The sequence below is a fragment of the Ambystoma mexicanum genome, chromosome 1q, assembly GCF_040938575.1.
Source record: "Ambystoma mexicanum isolate Mex_15411 chromosome 1q, UKY_AmexF1_1, whole genome shotgun sequence".
NCBI classification, from domain to species: Eukaryota; Metazoa; Chordata; class Amphibia; order Caudata; family Ambystomatidae; genus Ambystoma; species Ambystoma mexicanum.
The window spans coordinates 1,032,207,500-1,032,228,492 of NC_090922.1; the positions used below are offsets into that span (position 1 = coordinate 1,032,207,500).

Here is a 20,993-nt window from a genome sequence, read left to right on the forward strand (position 1 = left end):
ATATCCATCCTTATCAACAATATAGTGAGGATCCACAACAATATACTGAGGATCCAGAATTCCAACGGAGGGGGAGAGGGGGGGGGGGTCAAGAGGAGAGGGACTTCGCAGAAGAGCTAGTGGGAGACAAGAAACCCATTCCTATTCTCAAATCAATACAACATAGAATTGATCCTTCTTAATCCTAATCTCACCAGGGCTGTAAACCCCAGAATTGAGAAGATGTTCAGGGCCGCCCAGTCAGACCCTCTTACATAAGGAGTCGGGCTTCAGTTGACCCCTTATTAATTACACCAGAAAGAGAGCAGTGTCCCCACTATCATCATCTGATGCTCCCCCAGACAAGGAGAGCAAGAGAATTTATGGCTTAAGAAGGAAGGTAGCCTCCACTTCCGCTTACCAAGCGAGAATCACCAACACACCACTCTGCTGGCAAGCTATAATTGCCACCAGTGGGAGCAGGTAGCTGCTCTCATTAACTCCGCACTGGAACCACTAAAGGGTCAGTTGGCCCAGATCGCGTCGGGAGGGTAGAGCCGTGTCAGGTTGCATCCTCAAGACCACCTTTTACGCCGCAGATAATGCAGGCCGGCTCATAGCAGGGAGCACTGTCATTAAAAGGCACGCCTGGCTAAGACATTCAGGGTTTAAACCCGAAACACAGGCGACCCTTATTGACATGCCGGTCAAACCAAATGTCTTGTTTGGCAAAGCAGTAGAGGATGCGCTAAAAACTGCCAAAGACTAGTATGATACTCTAAAGTCCCTGGGACAATTGACGAATAAACCCACTAATCAAAGAGGGAATGGTAATTTTCGTCGCTCATGCGGCCAAAATTCACAACGGGGCTCCAATTATACACAGGGACAGGGTACATCATTGGGTAGTCTGCGGGTTGCCACCCCGAGTTACGGCAGAGGTAACAAGAGGGGCCGAGGTAGAGGCAGCCCCGGCAGAGGCGGTATGCTTCCCGCAAAGCAGTGACGTTCCGCTCAGGGTCCCTTCCCACGCAGCCCCAGTAGGGGTGGTGGGGGGCGCATTTCCAACTTCACCCAGGCATGGGAAAGGGTCACATTGGACAGATGGGTGCTGTCCGCAGGATACTGCATCGAACTGCTAGAGCGCCCCCGCAACCACGACAAAGAACATTCTCTGGACCACCAGATGATCCTCCTCGAGGAAACCGTCAATCTTCTCACAAAGGACGCGATAGAACTCGTCCCGGGCAACCAGGTAAACGAGGGTATCTATTCAACTTACTAGAAATTTCGCATGACTACTCTACAAGAGGTAATCCCACTCCTAAAAAGAGGGGATTACTTGGCAACATTAGATATGAAAGATGCCTATTTTCATATTTCCATGTTCCCAGCGCACAGAGGATTCTTGCGCTTCAAGGTGGACAGTCAGCACTACCAGTTCAAGCTGCTGCCCTTCGATATAGCCTCGGCTCCAAGGGTATTCACCAAGGTAACTGCGGTGGCGGCAGCACACCTACGCAGGGAGGCAATCCCAGTGTACCCTTACCTGGACGACTGGCTCATCACGGGAGAAACCCCAGTAATTTGCAGATCCAACATCCAAAGAACGATCGCCCTCCTCTTCGAATTGGCTTTCTCTATCAACGAGAAAAAATGAAGCCTGGTGCCAAGCACCTCCAAACAGTTCCTAGGAGCTGTCCTAAACACTCAAGAGGGGTTGGCCTTTCCATCAGAGGAAAGAATTCGGAATATACTACTCCAAATTATTCAATATCGGTCCGGTTGCCAGATAAGGGTGCGCAAAGCGATGCGTTGGCTAGGCATGATGGCGTCATGTATTTACCTGGCCCCCCACGTGCGCTTGCGACCCATGCAAGAATGGTTGGCGAAACAGTGGTCTCAGGCAAGTGGTCAGTGGGCTGATCTCGTGGTCGTTTCGCCAACACTTGTCCAAAGTCTTCACTGGTGGACCAGAGAGAACCTGCCAAAGGGTAAACCCTTTTATGATCCGGAGATGCAAGCTGTAGTCACTACAGATGCGGCCCTGTCGGGGTGGGGAGCACACCTCCTTCACCACACAGCTCAGGGTCTCTGGTTCCACACAGTGGCCAAGAATCATATCAATCTGCTAGAGCTTCTGGCAGTCTTCAGAGCGCTTAGATCTTAACAGACAGTACAACAGCGATTGTTTTACATAAACAAACGGAGAGGGACTCGTCTGCCAAATCTGTCCAGGCTTGCCCAGAAAATGTGGACATGGGCACTCAGATGGAACATTTACCTGTCATCTCAACATGTTCCATGGGATCTCAATTCACTAGCAGACGCTTTGAGCAGAGATTCCCCTCCCAGAAAAACACGAATGGTGTCTGCACAGAGAAATTGTAGAAGATCTCTTCTAACAGTGGGGTTTCCTCATTATAGACCTATTCGCCACAAGCGAAAACAGACAATGTCCAGGTTGCCCCAGTCAGACTCCAAGGGGAACGCCCTGTGGATGAACTGGTCAGGGATGTTTGCCTACGCTTTTCCACCAACTCCTCTCATGAGGAAAGTGGTCAACAAAATGCACATGGAATCGATGACACTCATCCTAGTTGCTCCCATGTGGGCGAACACAACCGTGGTTCCCACACCTGCGCAGACTAGAGGCGTGCAAACCCATCAGATTCCCGTGCTGGCACAACCTACTATCCCAGCACCAAGGTCAAACAGTGTATCCTCAACCCGGCTCAATGAACTTGGCAGCATGGCTCCTGAAGTCATAGTTTGGTCATCTCAATTTACCACAGGGGTGCATGGACATCCTAAAGGAATCTATGAAACCAGACACGAGGCACTGTTATTTTGATAAATGGAAGAGATTCGTTATCTGGTGCCAGAATAAGCAAATCAACCCATTTGATTGCACTCCTTCCAATATTGTCACCTACATGCTCCACCTGATGGATGCAGGGTTGGTATTTAATTCACTCAAGGTACACCGGGCGGCGCTGTCAGCCTACACCACCTCCCATAATAATGTTTCGTGGTGGAAAGTACCAGTGGTTAAAGCCTTCATGGAAGGGGTAAAGAGAATCCACCCTCCAATTTCAAACCCATCACCTGGATGGGACCTTAATGTGGTGCTTGCTAAGCTCATGGGTCCACCCTTTCAACCCATGCATAAAACCAGTCTCAAACAACTGACCTATAAAACTGCCTTCTTAGTAGCCATTACATCCATAAGAAGGGTCAGTGAAATTCGGGCTCTGTCAGTGCAGGATCCTTTCTTTACTGTTCATAAGGATAAACTGGTTCTATAAATGCACCCTAGGTTCTCACCTAGTTCATTTCTAAATTCTACGTTAACCAGTCCATTGAGCTTCCGGCCTTCTTCCAAGAACCCAAGAGCTCTGCTGAGGTGTAACTACACACTCTAGATGTGCGAAGAGCGGTCCTCTACTATGTAGACAAGAACAAGCCGCTAAAAAAAAAACAGACCAACTGTTTGTCTCCGTAGCTACAGAGAGGGAGATCTCGTCTCTAAAGGTGCCAGCTCCAAGTGGATAGTCCATTGTATCCAGCTATGTTACTCCCTTTCTGAAAAGACTCTGCCTTTTACGCCAAGAGCCCACTCTACAAGAGGCATTGAGGCCACTCTGGCTTTCATTGCAAATGTACCCCTTGACACCATTTGCAAAGCAGCTACATGGAGCTCTAGTAACACTTTTACTCAGCACTACTGCATTGACACTCATTCCAAGACAGATACTCAAGTGGGACAAGCGGTTCTAAGACACCGGTTTGCTCATAACCCTTCTCACATCCCACCTCCTTCCTCTAACACTGCTTGCTAATCTATGCACAGCATTTGATCTAAGCAGATTCCACAAGCCTCAGAAGGGATACATTACTCACTGTAATCGTATTTCTGATGTTTGTATCTGCTTAGATTCTTGTAGTCTTATCTATCTGCTTGGATAACCTGTACTCGCGCTACCCCACGCCAGAAAAAATACAATCTGAGGGTCCTACACGTGTGAGGGATCATGGGTACAGTGGACGTCACACTAGGGATAGTATTACTGGCACGCCATGTGTTGACGCCCATTTTCGAGTTTTGAAAAACAAACTGTAATACTCTGCAGCTTCCACTAGATGTCAGCATATCGGCCTATGCACAGCATGTGAATCTAAGCAGATACAAGCATCAGAAGTACTAATATCTGTCTTATCGCCTCACTGCACGGATATAATTCTTCAGTGCTATCAAGTGACCTCCACACGCATGTGCGTGTGTTTTGCTGACCTTGCCATCATATGTAGAGTGCTATATACTTTGGAACTGTGACATTGCATCAAATATTTAATGGCTTCCCAAGAGAATATAGAGACTGCAAGAAGAGAACAGGCAGCTAGCCTTTTTAATGAAACCCTGTCATCTTTCAAAGAGAAGGAACGGGTAAGATAAGGGAAAATGATGAAATCACAATATTAAAAAGAATTGGAGAAACTACGCAAAAAGGAAACCAGCAAACGGTGGGAAGAACACTCCCTACAGAACTACCTAGATGTGGGGAGAATTCCACGTGGTTTAAAAATCCTCACAAAATCATTTGAGGAGCAGGATCCTATCATGTTAAGAGAATGGGGAGATGCTTCAGACCAATTAACACCTTCCTACGCATTCTGGTGAAATATGTGGGAAGCGATCGCATTAAAGCCCTTGAAAAAATAAAGAAACTTGAAGAAAAATGAAAGAACTTTAAGAGTGAAGAAGGCAAAAAATGGAAAACCAAGATTAACAATGGTCTTAAACCATATGAAGTAGACAACAAACTGAGGAAGCAACGAGAGTTCCTACAGGACAAAGGCGATTATGAACAAGGCCGAGTGTACACCTTTGCACACCGTTTTGACCATATGAGACCGAGTAAAGCAAACGGCGGCCCCATCAGGGTCAGAAAATGAAGCGAACCAAGAATCAGCTGCTGACATTCCGAATCAGACAGTGTGCCTCAATTTTCTTAGAGGAGATGCGGCTGTTATGCCAGGATGGTCGCTCAAAAAACAAAGACCAAAGGATCTGCAGCCGCAACAAGAGAATGAGGAAAAGGAGCAAGAAAACCACGAGGAGGGGGCAGAGGGGCAACCGGCTCAAACAACAACCCGGCGCCAAGATCACTGTGCTCTGGCAAATGAATGCGAATATCAAGCAAAGCCTTAACGAGCAACAAATTGTCAATCTATCCGATCATGTCTTGACACCAGAAGAGAGCAAAGTTTTGAAGCTGGGTCTAAACTTTTGTTCACTGGTGTGCTATGATTATGTTCAGACTAGATTGGATTTGGACAATTTTGTACGCAAATTACGTTTGAAAGTTTTTTTGCAACCAATATACATAAAAAGAAACCCAAAACCGCGCTGAAACGTCAGACGGATATCATCATCGCTGATATGAACACTCTTACTACTTTGGTCAATTTACAACATGAAAGTGACTCAGCTTTGGATGATGTATCCACAACCCCGGAAACTAACAGCTTAGAAACGTTGGGTATCTGCACAGATTGGCCATCCAAAAGCAAACTTGAATGTAGGTCAAAATTCAATCCATTAAGTGCTCAAAATATTCACATCGAAGCATTTTCCAATGTCGTAATTGATGACCTGAAACAAGAGAGAAGAAAAAACAACAAATACACAAGAAGTAATCTTCCTTGGAAACAACAAAAGGTGCTATCCGACATTTGCAAAATGGATAAGTATATAGTGAAACCAGCGCATAAAGGTTGCAATATTGTTTTAATAATTACGTAAAAGAAGCATACAGGCAGCTCAATGACATTAAATGCTATGAAAGACTTGCAAAAATCCCATCCTAGAAATGGAAAACAAAGTTTGGTATTTTCTAACAAAATGCGGGAATTTTGGAGGAAGAAATGGTTAAATTTCTTTTTACCAAACACTCAGTTATTCCAACCATATACTTCCTCCCAAAGGTACATAAGCACCCCACTAAACCCCCAGGGAGACCCATAGTGACTCTCTGTGGCTCACTCCTTGAAAATATGTCCAAGTTTGTGGACGAAGTCCTTTCTATGCTACCCTCATATATTAGGGACACCACAGACTTTCTATGCAAAATCGACGAATTACCCTGGGAGCCAACATATTTGCTGGCTACCATGGATGTGGTGTCTCTTTATACTACAATACAACATGAAGATGGTATAAGGGCGTGTAAAATCTTCCTGAAAACCAGATCTCTCAACTATCTGGAACATACTACTATGATCCTTTTGCAATGTTGAGGCTTTGCTTGGAGAACAATTTCTCTTTTTTTCAACAATGAGGTTTTCCATAAAACCCAGGGCACTGCTATGGGGGCAACTTTTGCCCCACATATGCTAATCTTATGACGGGGAACTGGGAAAAATCAGAGGTATGGAAAGAATCTAATGAAATTTTCGCTGACAATCATTCTATGGCTACGCTATATCAATGTTATTCATCATTTGGAATGGAACAGCACAATCATGCCAAGAATGTGAAATTTATTAACATCAATAATTTAAATCTACAATTCCCTGAACAGTGCACATGATATTCTTTTTCTTGACGTCAAAGTCGTGGAACATAAATTGGGGTGTGAACTCCACAGAAAGTTTACAGGCGCAAATGTTCTACTATATGCAAACAGTGCTCATCTAAAAAGTCTTCTATCCCATACGGTGAATTTATTCGCCTAAGAAGAAATTGTAGTCACATAGTCAACTTTGAAACAGCGTGCTAAGTCGCAGCCCAAAACTTTTTAAACCAAAGATACTCAAAATCAATCATTGAGAGATCATATTTAAAAGTTCAGGACATGAAAAGACAGGACTTGTTGATGACATCCAAATCTGCATTTGAGGACAGTACCAAAGATAGTACCATCAGACTCATTCTTACTTTTGGAAGCCACTCGTCAACGATACGGAACATTATTAATAAATACTGGAAAGTTCTGACCGTGGATAATGTTCTGGGCAAAGTACTACATGAACCGCCAGATATAACCTTCCGTAAAAGTACTTCAATTAGAGATTTGGTAGTACAAAGTTATATGGTCTCAGATAACATTCGCAAGGGGAGCAACTGGCTTTCTGTGGGCAGAGATGGCTTTTTTTTAAGTGTTGTAAATGTAAAGTTTGTAAATATGCTTTTAATTGTAACAGCTATACTCGCCCCATTCTCAAAACACCCATACAAATCAAGGGTAAAATAAGATGCAAATCTGAGCTAGTTGATGTCCTCGCATTCCTGTCCTCGCATTCCCCTGCCTTAAATGGTATGTGGGCAGCACGAAGTGTAAGCTAAAGGTCTGGATTTTACAACATATTAGAGCCATCATCAAGGATCATGCATATCCCATGGTAAAGCATTTTTCAGAGTTCCATGAGGGTAATCCCAAGACTTACATTTTTTGGTATCTATAAGGTTGATCGGCCCACGAGGTGGCGACAGTGAAACTATTGAGACGAGAATAGACAAAATATATAATTGACTTTGAAAGTAAATACCCCGACGGACATAATATAGATGAGGAATTATACACGTTTATGGGTGAATAGATCATTTTGTCACTCTAGGTCATGTTCATGTCCATATTGCTGTTTCATTTGGGGTTTTTTCTTCTTTTTTTTCTTGTTCTCCAATGTGCAGGCCGGGTAGAAAAACCAAAAAACTATATGCAATTTGGCTTTTACGACTGTTTGATTCTCTGTTTTTCTTTCTGATTTCACTCTCCAATTTTATAGATATTTAGGTTCCTGTTCTAATTATATATTCTTATCTATTTTTTTTTTTTTTACGCTCTATTTTTGACTTACATTATATTGGCACAGGACATTCGTGGTCTAGTGTTTTACTTGGGCATTTTGAAAATCCATCAGAGCTAATAACTATTATGGGTTTATCAGGACACACAATGTCGGGTCCTGTTACCCATTTTTTAGAACCTAGTAGGAATTGTTACATGCATTTATCATAATTGATCAAGGCTTCTGCACTTTCCTGTTCATCAGTGTATATACTCTTGAGTAACAGGACATTTTTTTTTCCCTTTTTTTTTAAAAATGTGTTTTTTTTTTTTTTTCTTCTTATATGCACTACGCAGTTATACGGCATGAGTTTTTGCTTACATGCAGTCCGAAGCAGAATTTGGTCATTATAAATGATGCAGGCATTTGCACTTTACATGCATTATGCACTTCTATTTGGCATGAGTATTTGTCTACATGTAGTTTTAAGAATTTGGTTACTATAAATGATGCAGCCACTAGCACTTTACTATATATTTACCATCAGTATTTATTTATGAGCAGTGTAACATATTCTAATATTTTCTGTCACATGCACTATGCATTTATATCTTGTATGGGTATGTATTACCAAGCGGCGTAAAGCTGAGTTTATTGTTAAAAACTTAGTAACATCAAGAACCACTATGGGTGCAAACTATTGTATTTGAGCAACCTTACAGTATTTATTGACTAGGTTTTGCTTATAACGATGCCGCTAAATATTTGGTTTGATTGTTATATTTATATATATATATATATATATGCACCTGTTCCAAAATGGCTGATGCATTTCCAACAGCCAGTAAGTCACCTTTTCACTGTTTGTCATTTGATTCTTGTGTGTTTAAATTTTGGCTCCAACCATGAGGAGTTACTGTGTGCAAGCCACAGGAGTGTGTCGAAAAGCGTCAGCAAGCCTCCTTTTTCCTTGGGAAGCCCTTTTTTGGTTTTAAAACCGCTATTCCTGAATAAAATCTCACATTTTTCTACGCAATTGTGCAGAAGCGGTTTCTTTTTCCGGAAATCCAAAGTTTTACAAGTGGCAACTGAAGCCGCGGATTGGCATAATTACAGCAGAAGGGAGTGCAACTCCATTTAAGAAAGGCTTCATCGCCCTACTTCATCTTTAGGGGAAATTTGGACCACTTTCAAGAGCTCACTGCATGTTAATTATCCAGACATCTATAGTATGTGCTGTTAGTAGGCAAAATAGGTACTTTTTAGATACCTTGTGTGCACTATTGGCTTATGAAACCAATCCTTCATTCAATGGGTCTATAGGTTGGATGAGAATCTTCTAAACTATGTTTTCCATTTTGTTATTGTTTCAGGAAATGTCCACACAAGAGTCCATTACTGACATCTGATAGTTTCTTGATGCACCTCTTCCTCCGATATCCCAGCTTCTTGGTTTGCTATGGGGGATTGGAAGACTATCACCGTTCCAGAGCTATCGTCAGGTAATTCTTTAAAGAAAACTGTTCTAAATCTTCTGCAGTTTGGATAGGGAGGCATCTGTGAGTAACTCCTATTATCCATGTTTGACGTGGCTATTTTTTCATCTTGCTCTCTGGCTTTTGTCCTAAAACCTTAGAATAGCAACCCGGTTAGGCCCACCTCATCAAAGCTCCTAATCTTAATTGGTGTATGTGGAAAATGGTTTATTTTAGATATGTTTCTCCAGTGCTATTTTGGTCTACATTTGTTGAGCTCTCCAGACCTTTACTTGTGGACTGTTTTCAGTACCTCAACCATGAGTGGCAAATGCAATTGTTAGAAGTAATTGCTCACTTTATTGTTTAAAAAAAAAAACAACCAAATCCAAGCATTTGAAAGCAAACTGACATAATGTATTTCTTTAAAACACCCGAAATGACTGTTTCCACAGATGTGGTAATGCAAAATGTATCTGATGTGTGGCTTCACGTGTTGTGTCCATAGTTCGCTTCTACCAAAGATTTGCCAGGGTCTCACTCTACAAATGATCAGCCGCCAACCATGTCGGTCTCGCCACACCCTCGGCCAATAACATTCCCTGGGACCTCTCTGCTATTGGGAAACTCTTAAGTACATTGCTGTTAACTAAATGGGTATACACTTTATTGTAGCACTGGCTGATTATGCACGCCGTAAACTACAAGGAAACTTTGCCTCAGAACAACACTATACAAAAGGATCACAAACCCAGTGGTGTTTACACTGTAATGGCTTCCATCCAAACCACTCGACCAACCCCCAATGCGTTCATGCTGTTTGAATTCATTATACCTTCCTACATAACATTTTTTTTTTTTAATTTTTTTTTTTCACACACGAGGAGGGGTGGATGGGTGTATTTTATAATCTCAATTCTAATTTGAAATCTAAAATAAAGATTTCTACAATGTTTCACATTTCAAAGATGTAGGAGCAACTTTCTGTGCAACCCTCCCACTTTTTTGGGCAGTGTCCATGCAGTACAACCTAAAGTGAAAAATAGAAATTATTAAAGGATACACATTAGTCAGAATGACCGTCAACAGAATAATCTAATTATCGCCGTACCACTCCATTATCATTTTGTTTCAAAACTGTTTTGTTTTTGTTAATGAATTTTGTTAATTGCAGTCCAGGGACTTTCTAAGACCAGTAGAAAGTTGAAATTTCTTAAATGACCAGTAAAAAAGAATGTTTATACATGCTACACCCTCCTCGGGGCTCTTCCGCAAAACACCCTTGCTTTCCATTCTACCCTCTGGTCCGACTCTCTGCCGGGCATACCTTGGATTTTCTCATCTCCTCAGACATCCCCCCCCTCTTGAACCCTCTAACCACTCCTCTCTCTTGGACTCGCCACTTTCCTCTCACCTGAAGCTCTGTCCCTCAGGCTAGTGCCACCTACCTTCTCAGTCATTCAGCCCATGAAGCTGTGTCGGGAGGGGGGGGGAGAAGGGTGTGGAGGGAGGATGGGGGGCAGTCCACATTGAACTCGCCAATAAAATTACAAAAGTATTCAAAGGAGTGTACACAGGCAATAAGTAACAGGTTTATTTCAGGGGCCAGATGCAACTGGGAGAGCTATATTCAAACAGATCGTAGAGCAGAACTGCATGAAAAGGCACTAATACCCCTGAAGCTAAAATTAATCTAACTAACATTAGTAACTTTGCATCATGCGACTCTCCCCACACCGAGCTGATTGGTGCTTGCACAATCCAACCCTTGATACATTATGTTCTGTAATTGGGTCCACACACCTTCCCACAATTAGAATATATGATGTACAATCCAACCCCCATTTCCCACATGAGATGACCAGTGAACATCTGTCCCGGTCATCTCACCTAAGTTATCGAGCCTTGAACCACGGAGCAATAGAAATGTTGCATGTTAAGAACTCTGACCTTCAAAGGCAAATTATATGATCTGGCATTTGTAACGCGCCTATACACAAGTGTTTCAAGGCGCGACGAGGAGGCGGGGGGGGCGGGAGAAACAAGGGGAGACAGACCACGATCCTACTAGGCCAGGTGTCATTCAGATCGCGCAAGTGCAAGGGTAGAGGGGGAAGGGAAAAGTGCAAGGGGGGGAAAGGGAGAGGGGAAAGTGCAGTACAGGGTTATTAGCATACAGGATAAATAACAAGGGCCAGCTGGTGGTAAGTGCAGACAAGTGCTGGGAAGGGGGGCTGTAGGGATACAGACGCATTCCCGCAGTGCAGGGGTTGCCAGGGAGGCAGTGCAGGGGAGAGTGAAGGACCGAGAATGGTGAGTGGCCCAGTTGCAGATTCAGTAATTTTAGCAGGGGAGAGGGGGAGAGAAAGCGGATGCAAAGAGGAAGGTTTTGAGATGCTTCCGGAACCGGAGATAGTTCTCAAGTTTCAGGGAGGCAGGAAGGCTGTTCCAGAGGGAGGCCCCTGCAGCAGAGAGGGATCTGCCTCCAACTCGTTGTTTGGAGAAGCGGCAGACACTGAGTGAGTTGGAGGCGGATGAGCAGAGAGCTCGAGAAGGAAGATATTTAGGAAGAGAGAGTTGAAGGTATTTTGGCCCAAGGCCCCAGAAGGCCTTGTGGACAATGCAGAGGGTTTTGAACTTGATCCTCGCAGTCACTGGGAGCCAGTGTAGTGATTTCAGTCCTGGAGAGATACGGTCCCTGGGCTTGAGGCCGAGAACAAGTCTTGCAGTCCTGCTCTGGGTGAGTTGCAAAGGGCGGAGAGTAGAGAGCTTGGGGTTGAAAACGTTTACACGTTTCGATCATGTGTGGGATGAGAATGCAGACGTAGCAGGTGCCATTCACCCGCTTTCCACATGTAACATCTCGTACCAAACATTTCCAGTTGATGGATCGCCTGCAGTGCCATGGTGAGCACCTAACTCGGTCATTGAACTCCTTTTTTTTTTTTCCCCTATTTATTTTTTCACTATTTATTTTTTCATTCAATTGTGGTCCACTTTTTTCTCTTAAAATGAAGCATATCAAAAGCATCAATCCTATTCTAAAACATGTTAATATTGGCCCATTCAAACATTCAACGTCTGTTTCTTCATTGAAGAAGACCTTTTTATTATATAGTTGTGCTTGTTTTTGATTTTAGTCTGAAAGCGGAGAAAACGTTTAGAAGAATCTCCTGTATTCTTCCCATCAAGTTGTGCTTGGGGCGAAGGAGCTCTTTTTGCGCACGTCACTGATGTGGACCCATCCTCTCTGCCCTTCTATCTTCACCACTGTGGGTGTTGAATATAATGTGATATGGGGCGGGTGAAACGCTCCTCCCATTTACAAACATGGTTCTTAACAAATATCTTGTCCCCCCGGTTAAAGAGGTGCTGCTTGTGGAAACTGCCTTGATTGTCTGCTTTGAGTTTTTGGCCTGGTCTGCAAGGATATGTAGCAAAGGGATTTTGTAAGTTCTTTGAGATGCGTATCAAATTTTCCCCTGTCCCCAAAATTCAAGAAGAACAATCTGCATCAGAGATTGTATGCAGCAGCGGAATAGGCTCATGCATTCTCCGCCCTGAAACAATCTCATGAGTAGTCAAATGGTGATCTCATTCAGGCGTATTACACAGTGTAAACAAAGCAAGAGCCAAGCAGTGCACCCAGGATTTTCCTTGCTTTTGCATAAGCTTTGCCTAGCGCATTTTAAGCAGTCATTCATCTTTTCTACTATACCATTGGCTTGTGGGTGATAAACTATGCATAGTTTATGGTTTATCCCCAGGAGTAATCTCCTTTATTAAATCATTTGCAAAATGCTGACCATTGTCAGATAAAATTTCATCTGGAATCGCCCACCTCCTCACAAGGAATTTAGCCGTAGAGTGGGAGTCATTATGTGCACATGGACCAGCCTCAAGACAACGTGAGAACGGACACACCACTACAAGCAGAACCTATGAGGTATCTTTCTTGCATAGCAACATAGTCAGTATGCAAGTACCAGAAGGGGCCTTCCGGTCAGGGCAATGTTCCGCCACAACTCTCAATGTGTGACCTGGCAAATACTTTTGACGACACATACAATTATTCACAAACTCCACAACACTCTTGCAGATTTGGTACAAATCAGTCTTCACTTATCCTCGCGGCCACATGCTCTTTTGATGTGGGCCGGGTAGTGAAGCTGTTCAAACCCCACCTGCAGGCATTTCTTCAGCATGACCACTTTTCCCTATGCTATTATGCTGCAATACCAAATTAGTTGGGACAATGAGCATCCGTCCTCTTCCCATCTGTCTCCTCCTCTAATGCTTTTCCGTGCAACTCTATCTGCATGATTGGGGTTGCTTTAAAGTTTTCTGGCAAAGCGTCTTTCTTTGCTCCCTTTTAAAACTGATAACAGGGGTAGTTTTGACTTTTTGCTAGGGAACAGCACATGTGTTCCTTCTGGTAGATGTGCTGCTGCTGCTCTGTCTGATCTTTCTTTTCCTACTGAAATACAATGTTGCCCTCTGTGTGTGCTTTGCATTTTATTAAAGCTAGTTCTACTGGGAGTGGTAACAGTCTAATAATTTACTGATCACACCTGCATGCTGAACAGGTGTGCCATCAATTCTTCCTCTCCTATCCCATCTTGCTAGTCCTGAGTGCACTGTTGAAGTGTAAGATGGGCTGCATCAGAAACACTTTTTACTACCTGGCCCTCTTGACCTATTCAGTGCTTGCATCAAGGCCACCAATTCTGCTGCCTGTGCAGGGTAATGTTCTGCTAGTTGTGTCTGAGTACACCATCTAACCCCCCCCCCCCCACCTCGTGTGCTCTGTCTGTCCCACCACTGCAGAACCTTAATTTCTGTCCCAAGGTCTAATCAATACTGGAGCTTTAGTCAATGAAAATCATGCCCCCCCCCACATTCGATCACCACCTTTTAACCGGGGGGGGGGGGGTTTAACTTCGCTCCTGTCTATGCACGCTACAGTCATGTATGTGATCTTAATTTGTTTTCCTTCAATGAACTGTGCTGTATTTATAGTCCTACAACTCGGCACCTCTATTGCTGGGTTAGTCAGTATTGCCTCATACCCTGAAGATCTCAGAGTTGTGAATGTTGATTTTTGATTTTTCCAGTATTGCAAATGGTCCATGCTCCACATATAAAATTACGGGGCACCCCATAGTTTATTGTGCAAGACTTCTCAATTGCAAATGCAGCTGCAAGTGCTGGCTCACATGGGAAATGTCCCGGCGTTCCTGCATCTAGGGGATCCACTGTAATATGCAAGTGGTTTGTGTCCATGCCCTTTTTTTTTTTTTTTTTTTTTTTTTTTTCTGTCGGCACAGCTGTCATTACTTTTCCATCGGAATGGGAAAATAACTTCTCTTTGTAATTAGGTGTAGCTAGTACTGGTGCATCTGCCAACTCGTGTTTTAGCTCATCAAAGCTCGCACTCATTTCAGCTGGCCATTTTTTGTGCTTCTGAACTTCCTTTTATGCCTGCAGCATTGGCCTGGTGTAAGTGGAGTAATCCATAACCCATGCTCTGCAGTAGTGGCATAGACCTAAGAACTCGGCATCTCTCTTTTTGGTTGCAGTTTATGTATCGCCTCAACTCTTTCTGGTGGTATTTTTCCTCCCGTCTGCTGACACAATCTGACCCAGGTACACCACTTCTTTTTTTACAGTAATGTAATTTATCTGTCCACTTTGTATCCTTTGTCAGTACTGTCAGAGTCATTTCCACACTCCTCTTCTGTCGTGCTACAAACCAATGTCATGAACATAATGTATCGCTTGCAACCTGTAAGTTGCTCAGATCATTTTTTATAACTGTTGGCATTCTACAGTATTCGAATCTATCCCGCAGGAAGTACACGCAGTGAGATACCTGGAGTCTGTTTATAGTGCAATAGAGAAAAATGCGTTCTTCAAAATCTACCACAGTAAATGTGGCATATAAAGCTTTCAACAATCCCCTCGAAATTCCCCACCCGCTTCCTCCAGTCTTAGTCTGGAGGTTCTCGGCCTTGGGTTATCTGTTCTGTGACTCTTCTTGCTATGCTCCCCCTTCAGGGAACTTCCTGGTCCCTTAGGGCCCACCGAGTATTGATGGGCGTATAGGTCAGTGCGGGGAATCTCTGGTCATACTCGAGCACTGGGGCCCAAATATTCTGAAAGCAGTGGAGGACTCCAGACCTTGCCGCTGTTATCTTTTCCACGATCAAGATGTCACATAGCTTCCCCCACCATTGGGATATGAAGGGGCCGTCGGGGGCCTTCCAGAAGCGGGCGAGCACCATTTTCCCCGCTAGGAGGCATTGTGTCAACAGTTTCGCCCTGGTTCCAGAGCACGGATAGATCCCGGGGACCAGGACTCCCAGCAGGATGGGCTCCGGCTCTAGCGGGAGAGCTGTCTGGGGTAATCTGTTCAATGGTCGCTAAGCATAGTTTCCAGAATTGTTGGATGTTTGGGCAAGTCCACCACATATGGAAAAAGGAGCCCGGTTGGCCGCACCCTCTCCAGCAAGCACAGTCGACCAGGGGGTTTATATGGTGGACCCTTGGGGGAGGGTAGTACCAGCGCAGCATGATCTTGTATGCGCATTCCTTGTTGGTGACACAGGTGGATGAGGTGTGTGCTCGGGACCAGATGTCCACCCAGGTCTGGTCTTCAACCGGGTGTCCCAGGTCAGCCTCCCACTGGCCCATACATTGAGTTTTGGAGGCCGGAAGTCGTCTGTATAGGGTAGAAATCCTGCCACGGGGGTGAGGGGGTGGGTGGTCGCCTGGAGGGTTTGGGGATGGGAGCACCATTGCTGGAGCTGAATGTATGTAAACCGTCTTCAGGAAAGAGACGGAACATTTCCTTACATTGGTCAGATGTGCGGGGCACATTTCCCACGTACAGCTGCTCCAGGGTTTCGAGGCCTCCCTTTATCCAGTTTTGGAAATTACAGGGGTTCGCCCCGGGTGAGAAGGCTGGGTTGTGGAAGATTGATGATAGGGAATCCCAAGAGGGCTGAGTCCCCTTTCGTTTTAGTGCCCAGTCCCAGGAATTCAGAGCATGTTGAGTCGCCAGGAGGAGTCCTTTTCTATCGTTTTCTGAGGGGAGGTGGAAGAATTTGTAAGGGGTGCGGGAGCTGTGACTGTTCGAACTCCACCCTCCTGGGGAGGTCTGTGGTTATCTACCAGGCACAAATGTGTGCCAGTTGTGCTGTGACCCTGTAGAATTGGAGGTCAGGGACCCCCTGCCCACCAAGTCTTGCGTTGCCCAGCAAAGTCTTTTGGGCGATCCTGGCCTTTTTGCCTCTCCAGATAAACCGAAGCATTTTCCTCTGCAAGTCGCAAAGAGCTGGTGCTGGGATTGCCACTGGGAGGGAAGAGCAAGTGTAGAGCAATCTCGGGGAGTAAGTTCATTTTGCAGGCTGTTATGCGTCCCATCAGTGAGATTTCTTGGGTCGTCCAATGTTTCAGAACCCCTTCTAGTTTCTTTAAAAAGCCGAGTAAAATTGGCCTGATACGTGTTTTTCGGGTTTGCAGACTCCCATGTAAGGGATGGACCTTCTCTTCCATGCTATTGGACACATCGGGGCCAGCACCCCCTGTCTTCTGGGGAGAGGCCGACACCCAGGGCCACTAACTTGGTGAAGTTGACAGAGAAGCCGGTAACCTCCCCATAGCTGGTTATTTCAGTCAGGGCATGCTTTAATGAGGAGCGGGGTTCTGAGATCGTGGGCAGCACATCTGCGTAAGAAGCAATTTTGTGCTGGGATGGACTGACCTTGGGGCCCTTAATATGGTTATTCAGCCTGATCCCCCTGGGCAAAGGGGTTCCAGTGTAAAAAGCAATGGTGTTAGCGGGCAGCCCTGTCTGGTTCCGCAAGTCGGGGGGATCGGGGCAGAAAGGGAGCCGTTGATCCTCAGGAAGGTCTTTGGTGATGTATAGTTGGCTAATACCATAGTCTGGAACATCGGGCCAAACCCAAAGGCCTCTAGGGTGAGGCTCATAAAATACCAGTCAACCCTGTCAAATGCCTTGATGGTATCCAGGGCCAGTAACGCCAGCCCTTGGGAGTTTCGGGAGGTGAGGTCTACCAGGTTCAGGGCTCTGCTGCTATGTTCGAAATCAAGCCTGCCTGATCGGGGTAGATTATGTCAGGCAGTATGCATGATAAGTGATTAGCAAGGATTTTGGAGTGCAAGTTAGCTTCTATACTTAAGAGGGCTATAGGCCTATAGGAGGCAGAGTCCCGTGGGTCCTTCCCTGGCTTGGGCAGGAGGACGGTGGTGGATTCCTGCATTGAGGGGGTCACTGACCCAGTTTCCTTGAAAGAGTTGAAGAGTGCTACCAAAAGGGGGGGGATAGGGGCAGCTGGGGTTTGAATGTTTTATAGAACCTGGAGGAGAATCCGTCTGGGGCCGGTGTTGTTTTAAGGGATTTAATAGCTTCCTCACCTGTGATTGGTGCCTCCAAGCTCTCTGGACGAGTTGGGCAGTCGGGGTAGATCCGCTCCCTGCAGGTATTCTTGCTGTTTAGACTGGTCTCACGGTGGTGCTGTCATTACCTGGGCTAGGTGGTCGGCAGCTAGCTGTTTTTCTGTTCCGCATATTGTATCACTCCATGTGGATCACGTAGGCCAATGATGGTGTTGCCATGTTTTGTTTTGGCCAGTTTGGCTACCAGCAGCTTGTTCGCCTTATTGTTCTTCACATAATAGAATGATTTGGCCTTGGCCATTAGTTGTGCAGTGTTTTCGGCATAGTGGGCCTCTAGCTTCTTTCTGGCAGTGCGATAGCTCGCTGTGTCCTGGGGGGGACCAGCCTTTTTCCTTGTGCATGTCCTCTGCTGCTTGAAGTTCCTCCTCGAGGGCCAGCTGGGCCTGTCGGTTGCTATGGAAGGCCACCCCTTGTGCAATCAGGACTCCCCTAATCACTGCCTTTAAGGCGTCCCAGTTGTTTGCCGGGTAGGTGTCTATAACGGGGAAGTTCTTGATCGCTGATGCGGTCTTGTCTCTAACCAACATGTCATTAAGGATTGGATCATAGAGTCCATCTACGTGGAGAGTTGTGCTTGGGTTTGTCTGCCTGGTGCTCCATTATTACTGGGGCGTGACCAGATGGGATCCGCGGGCCGATTGATACTTCATTGGGGTAGGCAAGCGCGGGGGGGGATGTCAGGAGATCAATCGGTGAGAAGGTTCGGTGAACGTAGGAATAGAAAGAGTAGTCTTTTTCGGAGGGGGGGGGGGGAAGCCCCTGCCATTAATTCCCTCAACTCCCCCCCCCCCCCCCCCCACACACACACCTCCAGGGTCCTAAACAGGCGTAGGAGGCTGAGGGCCTGAGTGAAATCTCCAGGGGTGAGGGGGTGAGATTTAGCTTTTGTGGGGTCTGGTACTCCATTGAAATCACCTCCAATTATGGCCTGGCCTTCTATGAAGCATGAGAGGGAGGAGCCCAGTGAGTCTTAGAAAACTGTTTGCCCAGAAGAATTGGGGGCATATACTGAAGTAAAGGTGTACAGGTCTCCTCGCAGGAGGCATTTGATCGCTATGAATCGGCCTTCGGGACATGTTTTAGAATCCAGGACCTGGGGGTTTAGGTCTTTCCTGAAGAGGATCACAGTTCCTCCCTTCTTGGAACCTCCCGAGGCAAAGAACTGGAGTCGGTATAGTTGGGAGCAGAGTCGCCCAAAGTCTGGTAGTATGTGAGTCTCCTGAAGCGGGGCTATCGCTGCATCTTCATCCTGAAGTTTTTGTAGGATCGATTTCCATTTGGCAAGGGAGTTTAGCCCATTGATGTTGCGGGGGAGACATTTTAGGTTTTGGTGGTCCTGGGCTGGGGCTCTCCCTGTTACCTCTTCCGGGGGGAAGAGGTCGGAAGAGAGGGTTAACCACCATCTCGAGTGAGAGCTCAAATGGAGTCATCCTGCTCTTGGGGTTTTAACACGGGCCGTAACTTTAACTGATTGGGGTGGGGGGGCGACATTGTAGGTTCGGTCAATCGGGTTAGTAAATAAGACTCAGAGGTGGAAAGTACCTTGGAAATGGTCATGGCGCGTTGCAATAGTTGTAAATGTTCTTAAACTGGGTCGGAATTGGTGATCTTCTTTGAGGTAGAGCTGGACGGCTAGTGAGGGTGTGAAGCGGAGATCCGTCGGGTGTAGTCCCGCCCCTGATCACCTCTTCCCATTGTTTCTCGATACCTTCGACTATGAGGGGAGGGAGCAGTTTCCGAGTCATTGGTGGCCTCTGGATTTGGTGAAGCAGCCTCTTTTGGGTGGGGATGGGTGCATGATTTTATTAGCATCTTCGAGGTGGCTGATTCTCCGTAGAGTGCCATTGTATGAGAACTAGGGCCGTTGGAAATGGCCATCTGTATCGAACCTGGTGCTCCTGGAGGAAGAGAGTCAGAGGCCGGAGTGATTTCCTCTTTTGGAGCGTGAAGAGTGAGAGGTCTTGGTAGATCTGGAGAGGTGAGCCCTGGGAGGAGAGTTCATCTTGTGAACGGCTGATTGCTGAGATTGCCTCCTTTGTGGTAAAGAAATGGATCCTGGTGATGACATCTAGGGGGAGGTCAGAGTCCACTCCCTGACGTGGGTGTAGCGTGTGGGTGCGATCTAGCAGAAGTTGGTTTTTTTCCAGGTGTGGGAGTAGAGATTGGAAAAAGTCCCCTACATACTCCGCCAGGTTTTTGTCCAGGACGGAATCCCTCGAATCCAGAGGTTATTGCGGCGGGGGCCTATTTTCGAAATCTTCCTGTTTAAATTCGAGGATTTCACATTTGTCTTGTAAGGAAGTGATTGAGTGTTGATTTCCACTAGTATGGCTGCGTGGTCCTGAGAGCAGTCATCAATCTCCCCACACTGCTCCATCTCGGCCACCCTTTGATCGGTATGTTCTAGCTTGGTGGTGAGTTCCATCATGCAGGATCTAAATTCAGTCTTGATATCGGCCATGAAAGCCAATATATCACCTTTGGTGGCAAGGGCTTCTCCTTCTACTTGGGGTTTCTGCGGGGTGAGCTTGTGGGGGGGGGGTCGGGCTTCTTTCCTCCATCCGTCGACATGAACATGGTAGCGATATCTGAGTTTTTGCCGGCTTTTGATGGTTTAGCCATCCTGACGGTTCGGAGTGCAGGTGAGTGGTGCTACGGTTTCCCGTAGGCGTGCAATTTGGGAGCCCTTTGACTTGGGCCGGAACGGCGGGAATCCTCAAATTCGTTGGAGTGGGGGCTCCGGAGCCCCTGCTCGAGTCCTGCTAGTGTGGATGTTCAAATAGGTTGTGACCTCCTAATACCGGTTGAGAGAGGGAGACTATGGTTCTTCTGGTAAGGGGTGGGTTTGTAATGATGTTCTGTGCTCCTTGGGATGGAGCAGAGAAGGGGGATGGAAGCGAGCGGGGGGGGGAAGGAGATTGCCTCAGGTTCCCCTCCAGAGCACCCTTCCGTCTGGGCCCAGAGAAGCTTTTAAGCAGATTTGTTAAATGTTGAGTAGCGACCAAAAGGCAATGTATCTGGGTCACAGACAGGATAGGTTCCCCCCTCCCCCCACCCCCCTGATTAAGCCAATGGGTATGGATTGGGTTGTAATTTGGGAGGCGGGGTTGCTGCGTTGGCCGGGGCGCCCCAGGAGATGGAGGTGGGACGTGTTTTTATAATGTATATTAGCCCAAGGCTGAGGGAGTCTTCAGTTGATGGTGTTCTGCGTTTCAGGAATGTCTGGAGACAACCTTGCAGGGCAGCCAGCCCTCCAGATAAGGTGCG

At 46.0% G+C, this 20,993-nt stretch overlaps 1 protein-coding gene across 3 annotated transcripts in view; it reads left to right on the forward strand.

The window, feature by feature from the left end:
* SSX2IP (SSX family member 2 interacting protein) overlaps positions 1–20,993 on the forward strand; it is a 706,324-nt gene that overhangs the window by 38,559 nt on the left and 646,772 nt on the right. For all 3 annotated transcript variants that reach the window (XM_069641705.1, XM_069641707.1, XM_069641706.1), the window contains exon 2: positions 9,144–9,272. In XM_069641705.1, coding sequence (XP_069497806.1) covers positions 9,230–9,272 — 43 coding nt within the window. In that variant the 5' untranslated portion in view covers positions 9,144–9,229. The remainder of the gene's footprint in view (positions 1–9,143; positions 9,273–20,993) is intronic.